Genomic DNA, 21,710 nt, shown 5'->3' with positions numbered 1-21,710 from the left:
GGTGGGGGGGCATTTAGTTAATTCTGTTCAGAAAAAATATGGAGGTGATGGTCATAGATGGTTAAACGTCCAACAAGGACTAGTAGACATCTAGGTCGTTGGCTGGTCTGTGCTATTTGCCATCAGAGTGGTCTGATCTGATTTAATACCTTAATTTCCTCTCAAATTACTCTCTCCGTTTTACAAACATTCATATTAGGAGCAAATAAGCATGAATGAGAAGCAGGAAATCATGAGAGTAAATTGCTAAAGCGAACTAATCACTTCTTTACAATATTTGGTGTAAGGTCTCCATGACAACATGCTTTTATATTTCAGGACTGTGTATTGTGTTCCTTCCTGGGATTGGTGGATTGGTTAAATGATGGTTGAAATGTGCTGGAAAGGTCAGTGAAAATAACTCGAAAACATGACACTTTTAGAGATCGGCTAAAAATGAACACAAAATAGGACAGGATGTTATTTCTCTGGCCACGTATCGTAAGAACGGATGTCCTATTAATTGCTTTATTAAATTTCCTGCCTTTTCATGCTGTTTTGGACTAAAAGGAGAACATGAAGTATTATCAAATTGACATGCGAGTGATTTTTATATTCTTTCTTACTTATTGAAATGTTGTTGGGAACTTCTCACATCTGACGTCAGATCCGAGCTTCCCCGGGGAAACTAAGCCTCTCAGATCTCTCACTTAATGCATGGCATTACTGCAGTGATATAACTGCTCACAATAGGCTCAGTTAAGAGCTTAATCAACAACATATACAAGCAACAGTGGGATAAATATGATAGAGTAAATGATTAAAGATGGGCTTTGGATTTACTTTTTATGGGGTCTCTTAATACAGGCTTCGCTTTAGCAGGAATTGTATTTAGTTGTAGGAAGACCTGATGATTTTCACATTGTAAAGTAGTCACAGGTAAGTCAAAAGTCCAATTGCATTAAGTATTTTTTAGCAGAGATTTTGGTTGTGTACATATACACTACCAGATTTTTTATTTATAATTAAAAAAACAATTTTGTTCAGCAAAGATGCAGTAACTTGACAAAAAGTAAACTCTTTTAAAATGTTACAAAACACTTCTATTTCAAATATATGTTGGTCTTATCTTTTCAATTAACCAAAAAATCCTGAGGAAAAATCACAGTTTCCACAAAAATATTAAACACCCTCAATAATTTTAAGCATGAGAAAATAATGAGAAATGTTTCTTGAGCAACAAATCAGCATATTAAAATGATTTCTGAAGGATCATGAAACACTGAAGAATAAATTACATTTTAAAATATATTATATTATAGAAGATATTTTAAATTGTAATACTATTTTACAATATTATAGTTTTACTGAATTTTATTTATTTTTTAATCAAATAAATGCAGCCTTGGTGAGCATATATGAACTTTAAAAAAAAAAATCTTACCGACTTCAATACAGTTTTGGTTTAAATAGACCGTTTTCATATTCATCTTTTTTTTTCGTGTTGCTGTAATGTTGACAGTTTGCTGAAAATCCACTAAATAATTAATTTTAAAACATATATGTTTATTTACCTCTACATCTATCTCTATATCTACATTTATGCCTTTAAGGCAATGTGCTGCTGAATAATTTCTTGATCTTAACGATTTCTCGGTCGATTTCATGATGTATGGAACATTTAGCTTAAATTAAGTTCAGATAATATGCCCTTTACCTTTGAATAACCTTTCCAAACTAAACTCATTGCTGTTATCTTCAGGAAGCGCTCAGTGCTGAGTAACTGTGTTGAATTACAGATATAGCTTGAAACAGTTATTATGCAACTTCCACATCACCTCAGGAGGAAATGAGGTCAGCTATAGGGTAAAAAAAAGGACAACACATAAATATCACCAGTACTCATCACCTATGTAAAAATGTTGGCTGTAGTCGTTCAGACTAACTGAATCATTCCTTTGTGTATTCAGCACTAACTGATAAAATGAGCTCACTCAATGCAGTTCAATCCACTTGCATGTACTCTAACACATCACGCTGGCATTCACAACCCAAATATGACCTGACAGCACAATCCCATGAGCTCTGACTTCTTTTGTTTAGCAGAATACACACCCGCTGAGGGTTAATGCTCAACCTCTGCCCTTAGTTAGTGAAGGGAAAAGGCAGAAATCTATACATATCTGCTTATAGAATGGGAAAGGAAACAGAACAGGAGCCGTGCAGGCTCCCACACTGGACTCCTGTCAGGAATGAATTTCAACAGAGATTCACCCCAAAGGTTCCTCATGCATTGCTATCTAATGTAAATATATATGCTGGGGCCGATGCTGATTGAGTTTTTATCAGTCCTCCGTCTCTACCCTTATACGTTTCCCCTTCAGAGCCACTCCAGCTGACAGTAGTGTCCTTCTGAAAACAGAATGTATCCTGTTTCTGACCCCGTCCCTGTTGCACTGACCCACTAATAGGTCTAATAGGATTACATGTGCTGAGGCTGCTTTGAAAAACAGTCCTGAGCCGCTGTATCGTCTGTGTGAAACAGTTGCAGAGACAGTGAATTTAAAAGAATCTTGCAGATAAATTTAAAAGACTTAATGCAGGGCAGCAGTTTTAGTATCATTGAGATATTATATTATATGTGACCCTGGACCACAAAAATAGCACAGGTATATTTGTAGCAATAGCCAAAAAATACATTGTATGGGTCAAAATTATCGATTTTTCTTTTATGCCAAAAATCATTAGGATATTAGGTAAAGATCATGTTCCACGAAGATATTTAGTAAATTTCCTACTGTGAATATATCAAAACTTAATTTTTAATTAGTAATATGCATTGCTAAGAACTTCATTTGGACAACTTTAAAGGTGATTTTCTCAGTATTTTTTTTTTTTTTGCACACTCAGATTCCAGATTTTTAAATATTTGTATAAGCCAAATATCAGCCTATCCTAACAAACCATACATCAATGAAAAGCTTATTTATTCAGCTTTCAGTATAAATCTCAATTTCTCAAAAAATTTACCCTTATGACTGGTTTTGTGGTCCAGGGTCACATATGAGATATTATTTATTTATATGAATATTTATAAATATGTTTAATATATTAAATTTTTTTGTTTTATTTCAGTTTACATTTATTTGAAGGAAAAAAAGTTTTACCACAAAACCAGTCATAAGTAGCACAGGTATATTTGTAGCAATAGCCAACAATACATTATCAATTTTACTTTTATGCCAAAATCATTACGATATTAAGTAAAGACCATGTTCCATGAAGATATTTAGTAAATTTCCTACCGCAAATATATCAAAACTTAATTTTTGATTAGTAATATGCATTGCTAAGGACTTCATTTGGACAACTTTAAAGGCAATTTTCTCAATATTTAGATTGTTTGCACACTCAGATTACAGATTTTCAAGTAGTTGTATCTTGGCCAAAAATCGTCCTATACTAAAAATCAATACATCATAACCATACAACAATAGAAGGCATATTTATTCAGCTTTCAGGTGATGTATAAATCTCAATTTATACATGGTATAATGACTGGCATATGACTGGTTTTGCCGGGTCACATGTAATATTTTTTATTATTTTAGTTATTTTACAATGTAATATATATTTAGAGTTAACTATCATTTTGTTTTCAGTTTTAGTTAACTATAATAACCCTGATGGCCAGCCATTTCTACCTAACCTGCCTCTTAAAAATTCTGTTGGTGCAATCTAGTCAGGTTTAAGTCAAATTACATTAGATTTTTGACTTGTATAAACCAGTTAATTTGACATTTCTTTTTGTATTGCGCATATGTGCAAATCTTATCAGTACTTAGATTGAAAATAAGCACGAATTAAGTGCAAGAAGAGCACATATATTACATGTGGTGTAGCGCTGGTGTTATATTGTGAAACTCTGACTCAGCTCTTCAAATTGTTTGTGTTTCTCACTTCTCATGTGTGATTCCACCTTCTTGTTAGATGCATTTCTGACAAATGCTGCCGTTGGTGGCAAAATTACACCAACTGCTAACTTTAAAGTCTAAAACAGGGCTGTCCAAACTCAGTCCTGGAGGGCCGGTGTCCTGCAGAGTTTAGCTCCAACCCTAATTAAACACACCTAAACCAGCTAATCAAGCTCTTACTAGGCATAGAAACGTCCAGTCAGGCAAGTTGAGGCAAGTTGGAGCTAAACTCTGCAGGACAGCCCTGGTCTAAAACTATGGCATTTACACCAGTCACCAGAAACTTAGAAAGTAAAACCACAGAAATGTCTTCAGCTGCATCACGTCCAGTTTACAAACACGCTGTACAGATTGGCTATAAAGCTGTCCACTGCTGCCCTCTGGTGGATTAACATCGCATTGTCTTTTACAAAGCAGTACAGATATGTCTTTGGAAATTCGAGTTATCAAAAGCTGGAGGTAGATCTCAGGAAGACGATGATTAACCTAACGCAGCACACATTTTTACAGACACGTCAGACTTGGCTACAGACCCCAGATTTCAAATATATTAGTCTGAATTCAAAGAGCCTAGTTCATTTTTCTCATTGCCTGCTTTAAATGATGGCAACATTTTGTTAAACCCGGAACATCGCTTGTATTGAGAGACTTAAAGGCACAATATGTAAGATTTTTTTATTAAAATATCCAAAAACCACTAGAATGGTGTTATATATTTTGCTGACTTGTGTACTTGCACTATCCCAAATGGTTCGAAGAATGTTTAAATCCAGAGAAATAAGCAATTTTAACTAGTGACACGTTTCCATAGTGTAATTGTGTCGCCTGCTAATGACGTCATAACCCCTCGATTTCCGGTTTTGTTTTGTAGAAAACATGGAAACACCAAAGACGGACAGCTCATCCATGAACATGATTTCTGCCCGGGCCCTGTCGGATTGCATCGGCTGTGGGGATGAAGACGACAACTCCCATGACTCCACACTCAGTCACAGAGTCATCAAACTATGCCTTTGTTTCTTTGTTTGTTTTGAATACGCGCCCTCTAGCGGCGAAAGTTACATATTGTGCCTTTAAGAATAATCTTTTAATTTGAGCTGATTAAAATATTCAAAAACCACTAGAACAGTGTTATATATTTTGCTGACTTGTGTACTTGCACTATCCCAAATGGTTCGAAGAATGTTTAAATCCAGAGAAATAAGCAATTTTAACTAGTGACACGGACCGTTTCCATAGTGTAATTGTGTCGCCTGCTAATGACGTCATAACCCCTCGATTTCCGGTTTTGTTTTGTAGAAAACATGGAAACACCAAAGACAGACAGCTCATCCATGAACATGATTTCTGCCCGAGCCCTGTCGGATTGCATCGGCTGTGGGGATGAAGACGACAACTCCCATGACTCCACACTCAGTCACAGAGTCATCAAACTATGCCTTTGTTTCTTTGTTTGTTTTGAATACGCGCCCTCTAGCGGCGAAAGTTACATATTGTGCCTTTAAGAATAATCTTTTAATTTGAGCTGATATTAAAATAAAACAATAAACCATTATTATACCATGATTTTTCTTTTTTGAAGAAAACACAGACTTCAATATCAATAAACTTTTAATAAATAGTTTCTCATTAGTTCCTAATATTTACAGCCGGTTCACCGTTCACATATAATGTTTCTATTCTTTTAGAGCACATTTCAGGCACAAATTAATTGGCTTTTTTTCTGAGGCAAACACCAGATTTCTTTGCAAGTTAGTGGCTAGTGGATGAAGTAATTATGCAGGTACAAAACAGGATGATAACCATTGTCTCTGTTCCTTGCTAGTATGACACAGAATTCCATTCAAATTTGGACATACAGATCAATGCAAAAATTCAGTCCATTTTAAATAACATTTAAATGGTTTTCAATGCTGTAAGAGAACATAAATGGTCCAAAATGTTAGCTAAAAGAAGGTTACGATGACTAAGCCCGTGGATCATCTTGTTGATTTGTCTTGAAAATAGTAAAAGAAAACCAAACAAATACCAGAAAGTCAATAAAAACACACAAAGACAGAAATAAAGTCATAGGTATGGCACCTAAAACCAAATAAACAAAACCTAGACATCGGTTAAAAACAACAAAAAAACAAAAGTGATCTGAATGCACTTGAGGTTTTCTCTGGAAAAATCAAACGTTTATGTTGAGATCTGATAAAAGTATTCAAAGTTTGTGTCACCAAAAAGAAAAAATGCACCGCAAATATAAATCAGCCACAAAATTTGGGGTCTAAAATTACAACGACGTGCCCAGAAAGCTCAGCTCTAATAGAAATACCACGTTTAGAGTCTAGTATAATACCACAGAACTTTGTAACCTTGTACATCCTACAGTAGCAGCATGTGTGATATTAATTGACTGGATCTAGCGATGCTCATCCAATAACATGTAAGCTAATCCACCAACATCAGTGCTTGCGGTAATATGAAAACTAGGTATGCGGTCAGTAAGCTCGTAACCCTGCTAGCCTGTTGTAACATGGCAGTGCTGACGTTCACAGGGAGCTCTGGCGACATGGCAGACGATAAACGAGAATGAAATATGCGCAGGCTCCGACAGGATCGATACGATTGACCCTTCTCAGAGCGAAGTCTTCATCTGGGTTTGGTAATTGCAATAGAAAGTCACTTAAAGGCATCTTTTACTTCCCCTGCATGAATTTTGACATACCTCTCATGATAGAAAAGGAGAGGAAGTACAAACCATTTCATCTGATGTACAAGAACTGAAACTGTAGGCTGAAGGGGCATGATACTACAGCGATGACTGCGTGAAATGACGCTGATGACCTTTCTTACATTTCTTGGTTGCGTTTCCTCTAGGATTCAAACAGATGATGCTCAATCTGTTGTATCTGTAGTACAAAACCAAGAAGAACCAGTAGAAAGCAGCACATCAAAAGTTAGCCTGTAACATCACGACAGACACGCTCCCTATTGTTAGTTACCAGGTCTTTGGACAAGGAACATTTATATAATTTATATGTTGAAATTCTGAAAGAGAGAAAAAAAAACCCCCACAAAAAAACTAAGTAACAGTAAAAATTAGGAAAACTGTCACCAAGTCTGTATCGGCACACAACTGTGTCTGCTCGCATTTCCCTCGCTTGTGCAAGGCAAAATGTCTTTAGCTCCACTTCCTGTTCCTCAAGGCCAAGGTCAGCTCCCGGTTGGCCCGGTTACGCACTTGCAATATCTGCACCAGAGAGGACGGTGATGCCATCTTGTGTAGAAGGTGCACAGCACGTGTGCGTTTGGGGAGGTTGGGGTGGTGATTGTGAGGGGGTTTGGGGTCCGATGCCCATCCCCCTCGTCAGTGGGGTTATACACTGCTGTCCTCCAGTAGAGGCTCCTTGCCCTCGCAGGGTCCACCCTGTGAACTGTGTAAGTGGCTCTGTGCGCCATTGTTGTGCTTCTTGTAGCTGCCGGGCCGCAGGTTGGGGGCATTGTGCTCTGGGATGAAGAGGGCAACCAGCAGGGACAGCAACACTGAGCACGCTCCGAACAGGAAGGGAGGGCCAGGGATGATGGCACTCTAAAGAGGCACGGATAGAGAGAGATTTGTGGGTAGGTGCATGTTTTATAATACAGAGATTTCTTCATGCTTTTAATCACTCACCTCATCTGTAGGGTTGGCCATGTTGGGTTTGGCACCCTTCTCTGGGCTCTCTGCGGGGTCCATTTCACTGAGCTCCACATGGAACAGGTAGAAGACGAAGCCGTAGAGCGCTGGACCCAGACCGTTACACAGACCTCGGATTCCCGTGATCATCCCCTGCACCACACCTGACGCAGAAACGGGACAAATTGAATGAGAGTGCATTTTTCCAATCACTTCTTTAAAAAAAGTAAAAAGGTTACTTAAATATACATTATAACGCAACAATACACTACCATTCAAAATTTAGCACAATTTGTTTTGAAAGAAATTAATACTTGTATTCCATTACAAAATGTTACAAAAAATTGAATCAATCCACAAAAATATTTAATTAGCACAACTGTTCTCAACAATGTTTCTTGAGCACCGAAACAGCATATTAGAATGATTTCTGAAGAATCATGTAACACTGAGGACTGCAGTAATGGCTCCAATTCTATATTAAAATAGTAAACAGTTGTTTTGAATTGTAATAATTTCACAATATTACTGTTATACTGTATTTTTGATAATAATAAATGCTGCCTTGTAAGAATAAGAGTATTCTTTCAAAAACATTAAAAATAAATAAATAATTTGTACAAAACCAAAAGTTTTAAACTGTAGTATATTTAATTAAGTTAGTGTATTATCCTACATTTACACAAACTAAAACGTAATATAAAATAGAATATAATATAAAATTAAATGGAAAAATAAATTATAATGTATTTTACTATCAGCATAACATTAAAACTATTAATCATCTTATTAGAATTGACCACAATTCGATACATCAATAATAATTCAACCAATTGGATAAGATAAGACAGTCATTACTGGGTTAAAAGTAAACTGAACTGGTTTATTCTGCACTGGCTGACTGTATATTATCCTGTTTATTACATGGCTACCAAATACATAAATACACAAAATATCAATGAGTTGAAATTATTTTATTACTTGAGATGAGATTGCATAGTTACACAAGAGACATGAAACTAACAAAGCTTTGTTTTTGTCCACGGAATGCAGCGAATATTCCAGAGAGTGATGTAATAACAATAAACAGTAGCTTATCATAATCATTCTGCGGCTAAGCTTAACAAAACGTGCCAGCCAGAGGATTTTGTGTGTGAATATTTTAAGATTGGACACTTTGTGGCTGTACGCGTCTCACCTTGTTGGTCGGGGTCTGCGTTGCGGGACACTATGGCACTGATTGCTGGGAAGGTGATGCTGGACATGGCAGCAACGGCTCCAGCGGCCCACATCATCCTAAAGAGACAAATCAACCATCAGACTCGCTCACACACACATATAACACAGACTCTCAATCGGTTTTAGTTTACGTGCATGTGTAACTGGTTTCAGGAATACACTCTGATCCAAAATACACACTGTTGAGGTCATGTTTACTTGTCTATTTGAGTTCCAGCCAAGAGACACAGATGGATAACTTGCTGATAGCTTTCCTATAGTTCAAAGAGTAAAGCACGGTGCTAGCAACACCAAGGTCATGTGTTCGATTCCCAGGGAAAGCATGAACTGCTAAAAAAATTAATGTGTACCCTGAATGCAATGTAAGTCACTTTGGATGAAATTGTCTGTTAAATGTAAATGATGCTTGTAATGGCAGGATAAGTGAGTCAACATCTTTTTTGGTATTTCCATTTTTCCAAAATTATGTTTTAGGAAAGTATCTAAGCTCTAAAACATCTAGTTCAAGTGCTTTAAATAAAGCTTATGAAATATCACAATAAGTTCTAATTTCAAATACAAATCCGATTCCAAACTGAACTGTGCCATGTCTAACGAAAAGTGCTGCCCTCTAGTGGGTTTCTAGATGATCAACTCACCAGGGCTGGGAGCCAAAGCCGTACCAGGCCAGCTGTAGGATCTGAAAGCCGAGGCCTAACAAGATAGTGTTCTTATTCCCTATGGAACGCATCAGGATTCCTAGGACAACCGTCTGCACAGAGAGAGGAACCATTATTCTGAAATCTTCACTGGTGTCCATTTACAACCGAACGCCTGACGCACTGGCACAGTGAGCAGATTAGTACGAAATTACGAATGCACACATGCTGTGCTGCTCAGAGTCAGGCAGTACAAACTTACAATGGAACGGGTGGAAAAAAGCCTGGAAACCAACCTGAGCCAAGATGGACAGGATTCCCACCACTGCAATGAAGGCAGCAACTGTTTCTGATGTAAATCTAATGACCTGGGAATTAAAGACAAAAGTTGGGTGGTTGAAAATTGACACAGTTTAAGAAGATTTTATGATTTAGGTTCTAAACATTCAATAACACAGTTTTAGTTAGGGTTCCACAATCCAGTGAATCTAATTGTGCTAATAATGGTGTTATTTAAAAATTACCTTTTATTTTTACATTTTCAGTTTTCATTTTAACTTTACTAGTCTTTTTTTAAATTTTTTTACATTTTTAATATATTTTTATTTCTGTCTGACACGAGTCCCCATGAGTCTGTGTGTAGTCAGGTTTAAGTCCCCACCAGGATATATAAACCAGTACACACACACACACACACACATATATACATATATAGAGAGCTTTATTTCAATTAACAAAAATGTGTTTTAATAGTTTTAGTTTCTGATAGCAACACTGTTTCCTTATTTAGATTAATTTCCAGTAATTTAATTTCCAGTAACTGTCAAGTCACAAGGTGGAAGAAAAAGTGTTACGTAATGATGTTTCTAAGAACTGCAGTGATCAGATCAGGCCTCTGGTATTGTTTGCATGCATCTCACAAAACCACACAACGCTCTGCTCTGAAATATGGGCAAATGGCCTTCTGCAAAATAGATGCACTTTAAGGAATATGAAGGAGTTAAAAAAAAAATTTTCATAAATAAAATAAATCACATGACTATCTCAAGCAGTTAGAACAGTTACTTCTAACTATTTACTTGTAGGGTGAGGGAAGCTATGTGAAGTATGACTCATGGATACGTGACTCACATTTAGGGTATTTGCTTAAGCTACAACAAGGTTTGAGTGTTTGCATAAACGTCACGGTACATTCATGCTACCCGCAGCGAACAGCAGCTGCAACCTCAGAGATCCACCGTGCAAATACATAAGAGTTACAGATCTGTGTCTTTGTGATATTGATACAAAAGGTGTGAACTGTACCTGTCTGAGATACAGGAAGAAACTGGAATACTGTCCAGCTTCAGGCAGGTAAGACAGGAAGACTGTGATGCAGATCAGGAGAACCGTGGAGTCCTGGCCCACCTTACGCAAGGACTGTGAACAAGAGAGTCACAGAGAGAACATGAGACTGAGGGAGGAGGACAATGAGAGAGAATGAGTGGGCAGCAGCACAGCAACATGATTCATTTAATAAGTGACAGACGACACCTTCGCTATTCTTCTTCAAATGCTTGCTGTTGTACAGCAGCTCAGAGGTTTGCTTTGTCCCCATCAAAATGGTATTAACACTGGTAGTGATTTGAGGCAACAAGGCAACCAGACTGTTAACATGCAAAACATTTCAGATGGGAAAATATAAAATATTTTATTAAAAAAATAATAATATTCAAATAATAACCATCATAATTTGTATCAATCCAAATGGAACATTAATAATTATGTAATATGTAATATAAATAAATAAATAAATAAATAAATTATATATATACACATACACATATTGTTCAAAAGATTGTGGTCAATAATTTCTTTTTTTCTTTTTAAATAAGTCTCTTTAATGCTTATCAACTATGTATTTGTTTACAGTAAAAACAGTAATATTGTGAAATATTATAAATTAAAATTATAATTTTCTAGTTAAATATATATAAAAAAAAAAATAATTTATTCCTTTAGTGACAAAGCTGAATTTTCAGTTGCTATTACTCCAGTCTTCAGTGTCACAACAGAATTCTAAACATTCTGATTTAATGCTCAAGATGCATATTATCAATGCCGAAAACAGTTGTACTGCTTAATATTTTTGTGGAAACATTTATTCTTTGACGAATTAGAAGCATTTATTTGAAATAGACATATTTTTGTAACATTGTAAATGCTTTTACTGGTCACTTTTGATCAATTTAATACATCCTTGCAAAACTAAATTATTAATTTCTTTTAAAAAAAAGAAAAAAAAGAAATCTTACTGAACCCAAAAATGTTGAAATGTGTTTTCCCAAAAAAGAGGGTTTATTAATTTATTCATAGTTTATTATTTATATTTTAGTAATTTATTATTCATATTAAATTATTAATTATTCAAAGCTGTCAATTGAATATTGATCAACTATGATTCATGATATTGAATATTTATAAACTACATAAACTGTGACTGCTTTCATTAGCTATGTTTCCATCCAAAGTTACGAATTAAACTTATGTGCAAAATTAGAATATCATATAAAACATTTGCGAATAAAGCATCCAGTGAGTTCACTTCCAAAATCGTCACTTCCTGATTAACTCACGCTAAGTATCACGAAGAAAAATGTATATAATAATTTTAATATACAATAAATTACGAGCTTCAGAACGCGCAGACAAAACATGGTCATGTTATCTTATTTTCGGAGCCTGCTGTTTGGGAACGCAGTTCTGGGAGTTAATTATAACGAAACACTTTAACGAGACTTTGCTCAAGCAAGCATTTTAGAATGACAAAACTAGCATTTCAGACGCTGTGCAACAAGATCGGTCCGCTGGTTAGTCAAGTTATCCCATCGCAAAGTCACGTGTCTTTTTTGATGCGCCTTAGGGAATTTATTCTGTAAAAGTGTTTTCATCATAGTTTATGCGCATGTTTTCTTACCGGATAAGAAATGTATCCTACTTAGTTGAGCGCATAAGTTTTTTATGCACATTTTTAGAATTTATGCACATCTTGCCGTTTCCATCCAGCATTTTTTTATGCAATATCTCAAAATGCGCATAAACATAGGTGGATGAAAACAGCTATTGACATCAGCGACTCACTGCAAAGGGGTCTGCCTGCTCCCATGAGATGGGGGCTCCCCATGAAGCTGGTCTCATCTTCTCAGGCAAGGACTCAGGAACCGCTACCAGGATAAAACAGATGTCTAGCAGAGCAATGGCCGTGGCAAGGATCACCACCAGAGTATCTCCATATGCCTCTGACAGGTAAGCACCGATCGCTGGGCTCGTCACCAAACTGGCTGCAAAAGTGGCCGATACCTGTGGGAAATTAATCTTGAGATTAAATCAACTGCGCTGACCGCAAGGGAAATGTTCATCAATGCAATTAACACATTCATTTCTTATTTGCAGGGCAAAAATGGAAACCGCAGATGGCTGTTAAAACAACAGGAAACCATGTGAAAATGTGCTGTTGCACATATGCTGTGAAGTCAGGTTACAGCAAAACATCAAAGGGAAGTCATGAATCATGGTCCTCTGCTCACCAAGCCATATGCTGTGCTCCTTTCATGCTCCTGAGTGATATCGGCCACATATGCAAAGATCACAGAGAAAGTGACTGCAAACACACCAGACATGGAGATCACTGCAAAGTACCACCTGTGGGATCAGACAGAGAGAATGGGATCAGACAGAGAGAAGGAGATGATCACCAGAAAAATGCTTAAATTAAATGCTTAAAACTTGATAGTAGTAAACAGGCAACTTTAAAATAACTGTACATGACATTTACAACTTTGGCAAAAGCGTTCCAAAATAGCTTAAAATTAAGATGATGATATAAACAAATCAATTAAATGACAATTAACAACCTTTCATAATGCACAAAATGCAATAAATACATTGACCATCTCACTGTAAGGTTAAACTCACAACAGTATGCATGTATACACACACACACACAACAGTATTATATATATGTGTGTGTTTATTATTCTACCCAGACACAATGACACATTTTATCAACATAATAAAGAATACATATTGAGTTACACATTACATTAATTAGAATACATTTTTTTAAATGGGTGTCAAAATGCCTTAATTTTCTTTATTCAAAATAATATTTTTCCATTTAATTTTTTTAAAATTTAAATATACAACATTTCTTGATGATTTTTGTGAAATTAACTTACTAAACCAATACTAATATCCGCAGAAACATCATGGCTATGTTGCCTATAGTGCTGCGACATATTATCCCTAAATAGGAGTCAAGAAAACAAGCATTGACGTACCATGGGCTGATCTTCATGAGAGGGATGGGAGCACAGGTAAAGAACACCGTGAGCAGCAGGAAGGACTTCCGGCCCCACACATCTGACAGAGCACCGATTAGTGGAGCACTCAGAAAAGACAGCAGGCCCTGAGTGAATACAAAGACTCCCTTAAATGACACATTTACTTCAAAGTTACGAAAATATCTGAATGACATGACCAGAGCTTGTCAGGATGTGATAAACTTGATGTTTGACAGTAACACTTGGGTCAGGGTGCATCATATAATAATTGCTGTTAATAGTGTTCATCGTCTGTTTGATACATCTTTAATTGATTTTTCCGTACATTTCTGCCATATGTACATTAACTGACAGTCACCACTGATAAGCTACCACTAAATATTGTAGAAACTTAATTTGCTGTAAAGTTGCTTTGCAACGATTTGTATCGTGAAAAGCGCTATACAAATAAACTTGAATTGAATCAGGCTGATCACAGAATCTTGTTTATCGGTCAGGTTTAAAAATGGTACATTATGTACCCACTTCACCATATTTAGGGGTAACACTGCGTGACCAGGGCTTATCATGAACAAACATGGCAACCGAAAGAGCAGCGAACTTCAATCATGACTTCAATCATAAAAGAATAAAAAATATATATATATGCTTTAAGCAGCAATATTTACATATCCATCAAAGTTGCAGCAGTTTTTGAATTATTCACAGTGGTGTATTCAAAAACCACTGCAACTGTGATGGATATGTAAATATTGTTGCTTAGGATATACATTTTTTTTTTTTACATATATACACATATTGGTATTTTATTTATTTATTTATTTTAGTATTTGTTTTAATTGTAAACCTTATTTTTGCACTGAAATAGGATTGCACATAATTTTGTTGTACTTTTTGTATAATGACAATAAAGATTCTGATTCTGAGGACTTCTCTTTTCTCACATCAGAAAGGGAGAAGAGGAAAAAGCATGAGTAAAAGTGAACAGCTAGAGTCAATGTCCTACCTTGACACCATGAATAAGTCCGTTCATCAGGAATGTGTGCTGGGGGAATGTCTGATGTAACACCTGAAACGAAAACACAGATTGACCATAAATGTATGCTGTAAACTGATAATCTGTTGGCTACAAAATAACCATGAACTGGTAATTATTCACTAGCTTTACTCTGTCAGAACTCATCAAAGAAGCACTGCTACTGGCTAACAATAACGATTGGGTGATTCATCACAATATATTTACACAGACTTTGCTCACAATATAAAAGTATGCAACATCATGAACCTTACAATGATTTTAATGCACTTTTAGACTCATTTCAAGATTAATCTTTCTCTCGTGAGTATAAGAGGCACAGATGCTTTAATAAGCTTTTATTTAAACTTCCGATTTCAATGAAACATTTAAAAACGGACTTTGTTTATTAATTATGTATTGTTATATCAGTGCACATAATTACAATATGATTACAACATATCTGTCAAAATATCAATAAATGTGTTTATGTAGTATACAACTGTAGAAAACGTGCCTAATATTTTACTTTACTTCATGCATTAAACATTTTGATTGCACTTGGCAACAATAAACAAGTTTGATTAAACAGAATACAAAAATAATAAATGGATAAATACATTTCTGTATCTCTACTTATTTGCTCTGAAAATGCTTACATGTTAAATAACATCATCAAACAGCTGAAACCATACAACATAATCCATTTCCACATTAAAAATTATTAATAGGGTAGAAAAACGTCTGTAATCTGTAATGTCCGTGTCAAATACCCAAGCTGTCCACAAGCTAAGTTTGCTGCATATACAAAAGGTTATTTGTTTTTCCAGATAAATGATGAGTGTCATTTGTTATTGCTGCTTTTCTTTGTGATGGTAACAAAATAACCACATTAAGTACAAAACATGTTGTTTTGACTGTGCAATGAAAGGACCAACCTATTATAAAGTACAAGACAAGGCTGTATTAAAACAGCAATGTTACTTGTGCATTCTAAGAGGTGAACTGCTTTCTATTTGAGGCCGAGCTCAAGTACCGTCATTGCTGTTGATAGCAGGTGCAGGCCTCTAACTGGAGCAAAGATTCCCACAGCTGGATTAATCATTAAACTCACTGTATACAACAATGTCAATGTTTTACATATGTTACATAAGTGTACAAAAGAGATCTGTTCTTTTATGATTGGGGGACAAATCAATTGACCTGTATACAAATTCAAAGACAAAGTCTTCAGTTCCAAGAGGTCAAAAGTCTAACAGGGAACATTAAGCTTTACTTATACAGCAGCATGGTCAATTCTTGATTCTGCTAGGCTAAAAAAGGCATTTATCAGTTATTTTCTATAACCAATATCGGTATCGGCCCCAAAAAACCCATATCGGTCGGGCTCTAATAAAGAGCATGTGAACCAGATCTAAGAAATTGGAATTTATTGTTTCTTCACTTTTGCTTAACGTTTCAATTGTTCTTTTCTCATTTAAGAAATGATGGGCGATTTTGAATTGTACTGAAATGTAATGGTACTTTTCCCCACTCTAAATGTCAGAATGAATGCTGTGAACAGACTGTTCCGTCGCTCTGTTGGGAGATGTAAACAAAGCATGTGAACACATTTCACCTGCTGTGTTAGTTTGATATGGCACTCAGATTTTAGGGTGCACTGAAGCAGAGCTCGATTGCACTGTCTGAAACAGCAAAACTGTGCCTCTTGCTGAGACATAAGACTTGTCAGTGTGGCTTTCAGCTGGAAGGGTTTGTTAGGCTCATTAGTGCTTCAGTATCAGAGGCTACTAATCAAATAAAAGGCCAGAGCAAAGAGCACGGAGGCGACTTTCTGGCTCAACTGCACCAACTAATGCAAATCCTCCTCCCAAATTAGGAAATGAGGACAATGAAGGGACAAAAAAGGGTCAATTTATTCATATTCAAGACATTAAGCAACTAGGGTCTATTTAAATTTCAGCCACTACCAATAGCCAGTGATAAAACCTAAAAAAAACTTCTCTAGTGAAAATACATTACATTATAATTATGATGTTACATTACTTTTCTATTTGAACACAATTTCCATTACAAATAAGAAGCATAACATGTTCACATTTTTATTAAATTAGTGACAATTTTAAATATTTCAAAATCCTATTTCAAAAGATTAAATACAAGAAAAGCAGATTTCAAATTTGTTCTCAGACTTTTGTATGCTGTGGCTGATAAATGATATCAAGGCTCATATTATAAATATATATGGTTCTATGTTTATTCTGCTGAGTTAACAACAGAACAGACAGTGGTTAATTCAGCAGAAAATGCCAATATTTGCAGATATTGATACGGTAACAGATACACTGCACCGTACATACCTAGAAACAACTAGGGGTGGGGGAAAAAAATCGATACAGCATAGTATCGCGATATTTTCCACGGCAATACTGTATCGATACACGGACGCCAAGTATCGATCTTTTATTATACTATTTGGTAGAATAATAAAATCAATTTCTTTACAATCCACTAGATGGTGGTGTTGAGTTTTTTTCTGGTGAGGTCAGCTGGGTCACCTTCAGCATGCAGTAAGTTAGTAAAATAAAGAGGGCGGCATGCGGAAATTTATCAGGAAAGCCCGCCCCGTCCGCGTTTAAATCGGATGTATGGACTTACTTCGGATTTGTAAACAAGGAGGGGATGTAAGTAGGGATGCACCGAAAATATAGGCTACTTATAATAATAATAATAATATATATGGCACGCCGCGTCGCGCCCCGCCCGGCAGTGTTCAGCGCGCATGGTTCAATCTCCTCGTCACTGCGCGGTTTGACTCTCCGCTTAAAGGGGTCATATGATGCTGCTAAAAAGATTTACTTTCAAATGCCCCAATTGCTGAAGGGTCTGCACAACTTTTTAGTACAATTTCAAGTTGCATTGTTCAAAATACCTGTAGTAGCACAGCAGTGCATACCTGTTTACATTTAATTAAGGTGGACTAGATTAGACTGTAATACAAATAGTTGAGTTTGCCAGGTGCATACAACATTTATGACAGGTTTTCATGAAAGTGTTGGTCAGTTTGTCTGCTTGACAATCCCATTTTGCACTGCAACAATAAAACTGAAGTGAGATAAACAAACTGAGAAATGTTTCTTTTTAGTTAAAACAGATGTTATCAAAGTTTTCCTTTGGGGACATAATTTCGTGACAAGTATCGTGTCACAAGTATGGTGATAATATCGTATCGTGAGGCCTCTGCTGATTCCCACCCCTAATATTTACACTACCAGGTCAGTAAGTTTGCAATGCAGTTAAGACATTTATAATGCTACAAAAGATTTATATTACTATTTATTTATTTTTTACTCTTTTTTTTTTTTTTTCATTGAAGAATCTTGAAAAAGGGTATCATGGTTTGCACAAACATTCATCAGCACAACTATCAACACTGATAATAATAAGGAATATTTCTTGTACACTAAATCAGCACAATGGATTTCTGAAGGATCATGTGACACTGAAGACTGGAGTAATGGCTACTGAAAACTTTACTTTGCTATCACAGGAATAAATTACATTTTAAATATATTAAATCATATAATAATACAATTCACAATAACTGTTTTACTGTATTTTTGATCAAATATAATGCAGCCTTGATGAGAATAAGACAATTCTTTAAAAAAAAAAAATTACTGACCCCAAATTTTAGATGGTGTGATATATATATATAAATGATCAAATATACATTTAAATGCATATTAATATGTACTGAGCTTGGCCTAATTGGTCCAGATTTTACTCTAAGGGGTTGCTGACTTGTACTGAGAGCCAATCCCAACCCTGCTTTCAATTCATGCATTATTCAAGAAAAGGAAACTGCAATTCCACTTTGCATGCAGTGTAAATCTTAAGGAAACACCGGTTACAATCAGAGCCACGGATCACTTTGAGGCAAAAGGTTTTGCAAACCTGCTACTTTGCTGACCGACATAAAAACAATTGGCACAAAGATACAAAGTAAATCACAGGTTCAGCTTCATTTACAACGATGTGGCCTGACAAACCCTCCAGTTAGCCTTCAGAATAAAAAGGTCATTGAAACACCGGTTACAATCAGAGCCACGGATCACTTTGAGGCAAAAGGTTTTGCAAACCTGCTACTTTGCTGACCGACATAAAAACAATTGGCACAAAGATACAAAGTAAATCACAGGTTCAGCTTCATTTACAACGATGTGGCCTGACAAACCCTCCTGTTAGCCTTCAGAATAAAAAGGTCATTATTAGCATGACACCGTTTGATGTTGTTTTAATCTGGCTGGGTCCATTATACTCTGCCGACACAATCAGCTAAAACTGAGTGCATCATTCTGCCCTCTCCATTTGATCAGGATTTATTTATTCAGAAATTTGTACAACGCTCCTCAGATCCGGGCAATGGGAAATGTCACTCCTTGTTATGGATACAAAAGGAAGGAAGGAAGGATGAATGCAAACATTTATTGCTCGTAATTCGCTCCGATCTGAAACTGCGAATGAGGGTGATGAAGCAAAACTGGTTTACCGCAAGCATGGGAGTGGTGAGCAGTCCCCAGGCGAAGAACTCCAGGAAGATAACCACCACCGCATGGTAGACACTGGGCTCTCCAATCCCCTGTGGCTAAACGAGGAGGGTTTACATTACTAATAATGTTACTACAAACAAACAAAATACAGGCTGTAATGTGAACAACATAGATAAAGGAAGCAATAAGGAGGAAGTTTGGACAAGAGGAATAGGAGAAGGCATGATACACAAATATAATATATTTGATTTAACAGATCTTTTATTATCATTTATTATGTTACTAAATAAACAAGATCACAGTTTGCAATAACAGGGTCCAAAGGGCCTACAATGCCAAACTCATTATCTCACACTTACTTGCTCTTTATCTAGTGCACTGCAAAAGCTTTCACTTTAGTTTTCACTAAACCAACCCCTAAAAGCAAAAAAACTGCCTTGCCATACCCTTATTGAAATTATGCACGCTGAACATCTGAAGTGACTTAATGGTATGCAAGAAAGCCCGACATGAATAGCTTGAATGTATTTGTAAAAGCTCTCAATAAAGTTTAGAAGATCAAAATATTAACTGGTGAGTTTGAAGAGCTATTGTTGATACCTAGAGCTATTGTGTCAAACGTTTAAATCAATTTCCAGGAGTCTCAAGCTAATCACTTGTACAATAAGTCAATGATTAGAAAGCTCTGGTTATGTACAACTTGTTTATGATACGGTGTAAAACCATCTTACACTTTTTGGAAAATGTGTAGTGTGTTCAAATTACATAGAACAGGGCAAAGAAAAAATATTTACTTTCTTAGCAAACATATAATTTAGCCTGGTACAAAATTACCATTCAACTCAGGGGGTTTGTGATGCGAGTTTATAAAAACCTAATCCTTAATTAAACTGAATGTAACATTCAAATAAACAAACAGTGCTGCACAATTAATCAAATTTAAACTGAAATAGTTATATCTCATCTACCCATAATTATCAAAACAAAGGCTGCAATTTAATCCAAGCGTTGCATTTTGAAATGCAAAGACAGGTGGTTCACTTTATTTACATTTACATAATTTCCAGCATTTTTGTGGACAGACGTTTAGTGCTTTTTAGCAATATTAATCAAAAGCAAAAGGTCAACACATTACATGTTAAAAAGCTTTTGGGTTTAAATGTTTGAAAGTGAAGAAATTAAGACAAATTTTTTTTTTTGTAACTTGGAACCGTGTATTAGACCATGCAGACAAGCACAGGTTGCAAATACATGCACAAAATACCATGATTTCAGGGTGTATAACAAAATTTAGTTTAACTTTATAATTAATCTTAATGCCCTTGTAGTCTTTTCAGACATTTTTGAGTTCAAGACCTTTAAAAATGTATTGAGAAGTGTTTCCTTAATAGATAATGTAGATAATGGTGCCATAGACTATACGGTATAATATCATGGGAATACATCCTACTTGATCCATTACAATTTGACAGCCCATTAGCAGCTGTCTTGACATTTTAAGGCCAAATCGACTCCTTTTAAAATAAGTTTACAACCAAAACACCATGATAAAACCATAAACACATTTCTTATAGAGAACACATCAGGTGAACTGTCGGACAAAACATGTCATAAAAAGCAAGTTGATTTCTATCCTGATGGGACACCCACTTCTGTCACTGGTGGTCACCATAAAGACTATTTCTCTTACTAAATTATTCATTATCCTAATTTCAAGCTTCCCGTTTCATTTCCAGGTTTTAAGCATAAGGTAACTCACTCTATGTCAAAACGTAAGCCATGACTGACCTGGTTGGCTTTCTCGCCAGCTGGCTTGTTGTTTTTCACTATTGGCTGCCTAATGAAACGATTGTCTCTCACAAATTACTGTTCATTTCTTCTCGTAAGTAAGAAGAAACGAGTTTACATCACGAAACAGATGAAATCACCAGAAGGTGCCTGACAGGCTGCAATCGAAACGACATTCAATGTAGAGCTGTTACAGCTCATCCTGTAAAAACCATAGTCTATGGTAAAAACATTTGCTTAGCTTGCTAGCCCTGACTAGCATATGGCTAACTGCCACAAAGAAATGTTTTACTCACAGTGCCTCCATCTTTAATGATGATTTTCTTGGCTAGAAGAATGCTGCGGTTCAGCCGCTTTTTCTTCTTTTTCTCTCCAGTCATTGTTAACTTATATCCATTCTTGTTTGTGGGAGATGGACCTGCGAGGTGTGTCTAAATATTACAGTTTTCCGTTAGCATCCACGCTAAGATATGCGACTTCCTGTCCTCAGTCCTCGCTCTCGGGAGTCCGGCCCATATTTCTCAATGCGGTCTTCTTA

The 21,710-nt window shown here is 36.0% G+C and overlaps 1 protein-coding gene across 2 annotated transcripts; it reads right to left on the bottom strand.

The window, feature by feature from the left end:
• Positions 1 to 6,024: 6,024 nt before the first annotated feature.
• LOC107738165 (hippocampus abundant transcript 1 protein-like) lies at positions 6,025 to 21,672 on the bottom strand. 2 transcript variants are annotated; one of them, XM_016549880.1, is made up of 12 exons: positions 21,469 to 21,672; positions 19,384 to 19,479; positions 14,823 to 14,885; positions 13,814 to 13,941; positions 13,061 to 13,175; positions 12,615 to 12,833; positions 10,800 to 10,913; positions 9,791 to 9,862; positions 9,495 to 9,607; positions 8,816 to 8,913; positions 7,615 to 7,781; positions 6,025 to 7,530 (listed from the first exon to the last, which is right to left on the bottom strand). In XM_016549880.1, exons 1-12 carry the CDS (start codon positions 21,550 to 21,552, stop codon positions 7,318 to 7,320), a joined length of 1,482 nt encoding a protein of 493 aa, XP_016405366.1. In that variant the 5' UTR covers positions 21,553 to 21,672; the 3' UTR covers positions 6,025 to 7,317. The 2 variants fall into 2 exon arrangements, with proteins under 2 accessions (XP_016405366.1, XP_016405367.1); XM_016549881.1 differs by having other exon boundaries at positions 19,384 to 19,473.
• Between the last annotated feature and the right edge of the window lie 38 nt (positions 21,673 to 21,710).

The sequence above is a fragment of the Sinocyclocheilus rhinocerous genome, unplaced genomic scaffold (genome assembly GCF_001515625.1).
Source record: "Sinocyclocheilus rhinocerous isolate Xijiao unplaced genomic scaffold, SAMN03320098_v1.1 scaffold254, whole genome shotgun sequence".
Lineage (NCBI taxonomy): Eukaryota > Metazoa > Chordata > Actinopteri > Cypriniformes > Cyprinidae > Sinocyclocheilus > Sinocyclocheilus rhinocerous.
This window is presented reverse-complemented; position numbering and strand designations above follow the sequence as displayed.

Coding starts and splice junctions, on each gene's coding strand:
- LOC107738165 (XM_016549880.1), bottom strand. CDS start 21,552: ATGACTGGAGAGAAAAAGAAGAAAAAGCGGCTGAACCGCAGCATTCTT. Junction 8,914..9,494: donor GGCTTTGGCTCCCAGCCCTG/GTGAGTTGATCA, acceptor TTGTCTCTTTAG/GATGATGTGGGCCGCTGGAG. Junction 7,531..7,614: donor TGGCCAACCCTACAGATGAG/GTGAGTGATTAA, acceptor GTGCCTCTTTAG/AGTGCCATCATCCCTGGCCC.